Source organism: Lutjanus erythropterus, chromosome 6, assembly GCF_056507025.1.
Source record: "Lutjanus erythropterus isolate fLutEry1 chromosome 6, fLutEry1.hap2, whole genome shotgun sequence".
Lineage (NCBI taxonomy): Eukaryota > Metazoa > Chordata > Actinopteri > Lutjaniformes > Lutjanidae > Lutjanus > Lutjanus erythropterus.
In genome coordinates, this window is record NC_139322.1 from 5884956 (window position 1) to 5892414 (window position 7459).

General features: G+C 37.4%; 1 protein-coding gene across 1 annotated transcript; it reads left to right on the plus strand.

Moving 5' to 3' along the window:
• The first annotated feature begins 334 nt into the window (after positions 1–334).
• LOC146324726 (PHD and RING finger domain-containing protein 1-like) lies at positions 335–7224 on the plus strand. Its single transcript, XM_084719921.1, has 7 exons — positions 335–983; positions 1723–1806; positions 1905–2041; positions 2314–2405; positions 3320–3528; positions 6758–6854; positions 6951–7224. Exons 1-7 carry the CDS (start codon positions 816–818, stop codon positions 6986–6988), a joined length of 825 nt encoding a protein of 274 aa, XP_084576047.1. The 5' UTR covers positions 335–815; the 3' UTR covers positions 6989–7224.
• Positions 7225–7459: the final 235 nt, after the last annotated feature.

Consider the following 7459-nt stretch of genomic DNA (forward strand, 5'->3'; position numbering starts at 1 on the left):
GACTGATAGTGGGACTAACAAAAATGTATACTTGTTCAGCTTTCAGTTTGGTAACCTGAAGGCATTAACCCGTAGTTCCTATGTAGGATGTGGTTTGGGTTGGTAGTGTTATCTTAAACAGCACTGTAATTTTTACTTTCCTTTTGTAGCTTATTTTCTATTTTTCAGCTTAACTCTTAATTGTGTTGAAATGTCTTTTTATATTGTTTTATGTTCCTTTTACATTTTGTCTTGATGTGTCTGTTGTTTTATTTAAAGCAGTTAAAATTGCCTGGTTGTTGAAATATTCTATACAAATTAACTTGCCTTGCCTTAAGCGATTTGAGTTGATGCTTTTATTCTGAAAGAACAGGACCGGAAGTTGATAGTGTAGCGCGGAACATGGAGCGAAATTGAAAATCGTAGTTCGCTATTTGGGTATTTCAGCCATATTCTGAATCATAATTAATGTATGTATATATGCTGTAACACTAGCTGGATAAAAGTCCACAAACGGTTTACATTATGACTACATTGACATAATTTTAGGCCGTTCTCTCGGCTGTACGACAGTCTTAGCTAACGTTAGCTTGCGAAGTAATGGAATAACGTCAAGCTAGCTAGCTAGTGTCAATATCAGCATGTAACTGTACAGCTTTACAGGAAGCTCCGACACACCAAACTGAGGTCGAGTGTGTATGTTAGTGTCGTTAGTGTGTTAGTTTACGTCCGTGTCGTAGTTAAAAGTAGTTTTATAGTCGTCATTGTTGACAGTCTATATGGTTCTGTCACAAAAGCTGTCTAAAAATCCTCTATACACACAGTAATATCTAAATATGGAAAAGTCCAGTGTTTTGAAAACAGCAAGTGGAGATGGTACAGATTCAACACCGGATTCAGATAAATGTTATATCTGTCTGAACCCGTTTGAAGAACAAGCTGTGGCCTCTCTGGACAACTGTCAGCATGTCTTTTGTCTTGAATGTATTCTCCAGTGGTCTCAGGTAAACATACACTGCACTCAGAATATGTCACTCAAATTAACCAGTTGTATCAGAATTATATTTCTCCTGATTATGCCACTAACAATCCCTGGGCAGTGTCAGACATTTGCAAGATATCAATAACTTGAAAGAAGTTGGTGTAATTCCCCTACATAAATGAGTCACTGTCTTAAGAAATGGATTTAAAGAAAGTAGTAGCTCTACGATGCATTAAAATATTGACATTAAAATACACCAATACACATAAGAATAATGAAAACACATCAGTCAAATTATATATAACCACTACAGGGAGATACCACTTTGATAGAATATTAAGGTGATTAAACAGTGCAAGTACAGAAGTGAAAATATAACAGTGCAATAATAATTCAAACTTACAAATGTAAGAAAATATCTTTCAAAATGCATTTGAGATTAGAACTGAATGATGAAAATTGTTCAGTGAATTTTTGTCAACCTATTAACACTTAAGTCAGTTAGAAAGCAAAACAGCTAAACATCTCCTGCTTCCTGCCCCTAAAATGTGAAGATCTGCTGCTTTTCTATGTTTTATATAGTTGTAAATGGAATATATTTGAGTTTTAAAGACTACTGATTGGACATAACAAATGTTCTTGTAACTAATGTCAGCATCCAAGTGGGCTCAGGGCAATTGTAAATGGAGTGTTTCACAAGCTCAGAATCTCTTTTCTATGACCTGAATGTGAATAAAATAGTAAAGCACTTATTATTTCAGACATCGAACACTTGCCCCGTGGATTGGATCAGTTTTGCTTTCATCTACCACAGACGGTGTCTTGGAGGGGACATTCAGAAGAAGGTGATTATTTGCACTATGCTGAAAGAAGCTTTCTGCTAAGCTTTTGCTTATACTGTATGTGGACGGTGTTGGAGGCTGAACTGTTTGTGCTGCTGCAGATCAAAGTGAAAGTGCAGAAGAAGGATGTTGATGATGATGATGATGAAGAGGAGGAAAGCAGTGCTGTTGTCTGTGAAGAATGTGGGCGCAGCGACCGCAGGCACCGGCTGCTAGTGTGCACGCACTGTGATTCAGGGTATGGCATTAAGAAAGAAGTGCGCTTTATAAAGTTTTTGTCTGGTGTTTTTATTTAAGCATAAGATTCCACCCTCAGATATTCTTAATCTGCTCGTCAAGACACACAAGTGTTTATTTTAGTTAAAAGAGTTGCATTTTATCGAGTACAGTAGTGAGTTGTACTCGACTGACCTTCACGTATTTATCACTTTTGTTTAATATCACTAAAAACACCTGTAAACAAATTAAAGGTACTTAATTACAGAACTGTGGTTGTACTTATTGTTCCAGGTATCATATGGACTGCTTAACACCATCACTGAGCACAGCTCCTGAAGGTGACTGGATCTGTCCTGAGTGTGTGGTCGTTCCTCAGCATACAGGTAAAGCTTTCTAATTAAATAAGTAGTCGTGGTAACACATTATTCTATTTGTTTCTATTTAGTCATGTTATTATTTTGCACAAGAAGAGATTGTGGAATTTGTAGCCTTTGTTTAAGGAACACACACTGGCATTTTTGCATATCTGATCCCATTTAATACAAATCATGAACATTTCGTACTGCCAGTAAGTTTCCAAATCGTGTGGCACCTGGTGAATGTGTCTCTTGGGTCTTTCAGATAGCCACTGGTTTTAATTCATGTAAATAAAGTATATCGGTCAGTGTAGTGTGTGTGTGTGTGTGTGTGTGTGTGTGTGTGTGTGTGTGTGTGTGTGTGTCCATGCATGTATCTGTCCACAGCTAATCTCGCCTTCTACTATTTATATTTGAAAATGAATTATATGCTTTGAATGAAGTCCTTGAAAATGAAAGAATAGTACTTATGAACGTACTTGAAAGTCTTTGAATTTAATTTTGTAATATCTGTATGAACACTGTTATGTACATATCACATTTTGGTAAAATTGTTGTTATATTAAGTTATTTATGTTCTCATATCATTTGAGGTTGCACAGTAGTTCATGTACAGTTCAAGCAGTGTGCTCTGCTAAGTTTATGCCTCTATTTCTATTCAGTGTAAAGTGGTAAAATATATTGCTCATGTCATCTGGTCTGGTCTCAGGTTTAGTGCGCATGAACAGAAGGTTTTAGACAAGGTTGTGGTAATTAGAAGTCAGCAGACTTCTGGATCACTTAAAGTTTCTGACTGAGTGATAAAGAGGATGTAATGGATATAGGTGCCATAAGAGAAAATAAGAGCATCGGGTCATTAGTAGATTGTACTGCGATCTAAGTTTGGATCACCTGCTAAAAAACTTTGTATTTTTCTTTTTGTGAATTGTGTCCACGCACAGACGCCTCCATGATGGTGGAGGAGGAGATCAGTGATGGAGAACTGATGGACCTTCTAGCTGAAGGAGACGAAACTGCATCTACCAGCAGTCGCCTTCGGCCCTCCACAATGAATCGTCCCAGCAGCTCCATCGAACGACGCTGCAGCCAGCGGATCCAGAGCAGAGCCAGCGGAGATCCTGATCCCGATCCTCGCCCCCAAACCTCCTGGGTCAGTTCACACAGAACGAGTATCATCTGTTGTTTATCTACCAGGCAGCAGGTGAAATAACAGTATTCTGTATGTATATATAATTTGTTATTAATGTGTGCGTTTCAGGTGAGATGCTCATTTTGGCTTTACAAAATGTGCACATACACAATACTGGAGTTTATGTGGACAAGAAGTAGAGTCTGGGGGCTCAGCAATATGACCAAAACACTGCAACATTTTAACATACTTGGCAGTATGATTCTAATATAAACTATAAGTGAATCCAACCCCAGTTTGTTCCTGTCATGTATTATCATTACATTCAGGTCACAGAGGTAAGCATCTCTTTTTCCGAATAATGTTTTTTTTAAAACCCGGAGATGCTTCCTGTTGTTCTGAAGGTGTTTCTAGACTCCTAGAAGAAAATATTTTCGCTTCATGAAAAAAAAGTTTCACAGGTTGTGACTTTGTTTCCTGCCAAAAATGACATCTGCTGGTTTGTTTTGCACGACACAAGGAAAATATAAACATATTATTCTCTTATATAAAATGATAGAAATTAACAGGCCTGTACCAGATAGTTCAAAGCTTTGTTCATCAACACACAGGGCCACAGCAAGCTTGTTAAATTAATAGTGAATTGACAGAAACAGCCAACATTTTGTCATAGAAACAAAACCAATGTGCTGTGTTTTTTTTTTCTCTCACAGCACAAGCACTTTGTCCCTTTCACAACAGTGAAGTTTATACAGTATTCTAAAAAGCAGCTGGGGGAAAAAGGTTAAAAAGTCTTATTTCATGGAATATTTTCTCATCCAAATTGTGTGAAGAATCTTTCAGCAGTCTGGAAATCCCTTCAGAACAACAGTAAGAGCTATTAAACTTCTTTCTAATTACCCCTTACCTTTCCAAGATTATCAGAACATGTGCTTAACTCTGTCACTTAAAACAGCAACCAATGGATTCAGGTTTCTTCAGTTCAGATTGTTGACTTTTCCATAAAAGAAATAAAACAAAGTATGCATTAACACACTGAGTTTGTCACAAAAAGAAGACAATTAAAAATGATGATGTTAAAAAATATATAGTGCAGACATTTTATAAAAACTAATTTCTGGTGCAATATTCACAGGATAGAATCTGTTCAAAATTCATCCAAATTGCTAGTTTTACACAAACTTCCTACATTCATTGCATTCACAATTTGGTTAATACAGTACAGTTTATCTGTTGTCATGTGCTGTTATTGTTATGCATTAAATTTAATATGAAATATCCATAAAATGTCAATTAGTCTCGGATCATCACTTTACTCAACGATAGAAAAAGGATCCCTTATGGAAAAAGGCTGAGAACTACTTTTGTAAATAAACTAAGATCAGTCATATACACGGTGAAATTCATCATTTCAATTGTGAATTGTAGGAAATGTAAGAATTAGACAATATGAGAAGTATGTGAACCCTGCGTATCCCATCAAAAAGTAAAATACAGAAAATGCTCGACATAAAAATTTAATGTGTGCCATTAACTTTCTCATGCATGTTATTCATTTAAGTAAACTCAAGTCAAGCATGCTGCTAACTTGTTTAAGTAAGTAGGGCAGAGGAAAATTCTTGAATCCATTATCAGAGACTGTGGTTTCATTCGTTGTGTGTGCCAGATAAACCCATCACTGTACGCTTCGCTGTGATGTATAACCACCTTTCTGCCTCTGACTGTGTACAGTTAAAAGTGAAGCACAAATACTAGGGCAGGTGCTGGTGTTTGTGGTTAAGGTCTGAAACAAGCGTCTTGGCCCTCTTTGGGTTCTCCCGGGTGGGTTTCTGCTGCTGCTGCTGCTGCTGCTCATGGAAACTCTGACATTTATCGTGACTTCTGATGTATGTGGTTGTGAATTAGGTGTCAAACCTTGGTTTCCTGTTTTTACTGCTTTTTAGAGATGTGTATCATCTTCCTCTGACCTCTGAAGTGTTGTTTCTAATCTGTTTGAATACCGGCTTCAGGTGACTCACAGTGAATAACAGTCTTCACCCGACTAGGCATCGGTGAACACTTGTAGTAGAGACAGCACTCTGTGTTTAGTCACAGTATTCCTCCGACTCCACAACAATCCCTGCCCGCATGTTACCATACTTAAAAATTATGCTAATGGATGAAGAGAGAAATTATATAGGATCATGGATTGATAGAAACCTTGAGTGTCAGTATCAGAAAATGCCTCAAATAGTGCCTAAAATGTTGGTATCGGTATCAGCAAGTATACAAGTCTGTGCACCAATCTGTTAACCCTGAAAGACGACCCAGCAGTGTCTCATACTGGATTTTTTCCCAGGATGGAGAAGTAAGGTTTAATGGCATTCATTTCCTCTATGTATTTGTTCATGTTTTACAAAAGAGTCAGAGGTTGGAGGATGGGAGGCTTCAACTGAGGCTTTACATCAACACGGTTCTCTTAACTGTCCCTTAATATTAGTAGCTACATTATCAACATGCTACCGCTAAATTCAACAGGATAACCTGCAAAATAAACGTTAAACCAACATAAAACATGGAAAAACTTACACCTTTCCATTCTGAAATTGGGTCATGAGCAGTTGGTATTTATCCATCACTGATCTTGAAGAGTTACAGAATTAATAATCCACACACGTTGTCAACAGAAATAAACTTTTTAATCCAGTCAGCTCTTCTGTCCTCTGAGGCTGGGGGTTTGATGTAACAGTTTGTACAAAATGAAAATACTTTAGGTCTACATATGTCCCACCCTGGACAATAAAGAAGCACTTATGTCTCCATTAAAGTAACACTGTCTGACCAGTGAGAATTTGGTTGGACAACAGCTTAACAATGAATCAATCGACCAAGTGACCAAAAGCTGTCAGACCTGGAAAGACCGAGTTCAATCAAGTCCATAACTTAAGTTTCTAAAGAAACATGATCAGCATATTAGAGTTCAAACTTTCCAGAGATAATTTTTGTCTTACTTTTAACAAAACATATATGATGAAAAGCTGTGTCTGTCCAGCAAGTACTTGAGTAGTGTGTATTTTACTACACACTAAGACAAAGTTAAGCTGATGACTGTTTTTCAAAACCGCACATATTCATGTGAATATACAAGTAAATAAGGAAGCATCCAGCAACCTCAGCATGTGATGCTTTGTACATTTTGCCTTTGATCTATTAAAAACTTTCTACAATAATGGAGTTAATTTCTAAATATATTTTTGTTCTCGTTTCTCAGCATGTACCTAAATATCTGTTACGGGCATCAAAGCCTGCTGTGACAACAGATGAAGCAGCTGCATCTCATCACAGTGACACCAGCAGTGCTTCAGTCAGTAAGTTGACTCAACCGTTAGTTCACATCTCTGTAACTTAAAGAGTCGGTTCATTTTATATTGTGATGTTAACATTATGTGTTTTTTGTTTTTCAGAGTTAAAGACAAGAAAAAAAAGGAAGCGTGCAACTTGAGGACCTGAAACCAAGAGGAGCAGACATGCAAAGATGGTGCTGACTGATAAAAAGTCACAGCAGATTAAGCTGCTCCGGTCAGAAATGAACACATGGTGGCAGCATCGTGCAGCAGTTGTGTGCTGAGCTCCAGCCATAAAGTTTGTGTGAGGTAACTGAGCAGAGCCTGTCTGCTGGTGCTTTTTTGAATCTTTTTACAGTGATGTTGTTCACCATCCTTTGTTAAAAAACAAAAACAAAAAAAAAAACCTTAAACTTAAAAAACTAACAATGCGTCAGTCCGTCTCTCAATACTGTGTGACTTCCTACATTGTCTGTAGCATTAAGCTCAGCGTCTACTGGCTCCAACTGAAGACACAGATCTTTAAACTGCTCTCAAATGTCAAGTTTCATTTTGAAAAACAGTGGTGCACTGCAAGTTTTGGGAACCACTGACATAGTGCATTTATTTTGGATTAATAACTCATTTGG

Coding starts and splice junctions, on each gene's coding strand:
- LOC146324726 (XM_084719921.1), top strand. CDS start 816: ATGGAAAAGTCCAGTGTTTTGAAAACAGCAAGTGGAGATGGTACAGAT. Junction 2,042..2,313: donor TGCACGCACTGTGATTCAGG/GTATGGCATTAA, acceptor TTATTGTTCCAG/GTATCATATGGACTGCTTAA. Junction 3,529..6,757: donor CTCGCCCCCAAACCTCCTGG/GTCAGTTCACAC, acceptor CTCGTTTCTCAG/CATGTACCTAAATATCTGTT.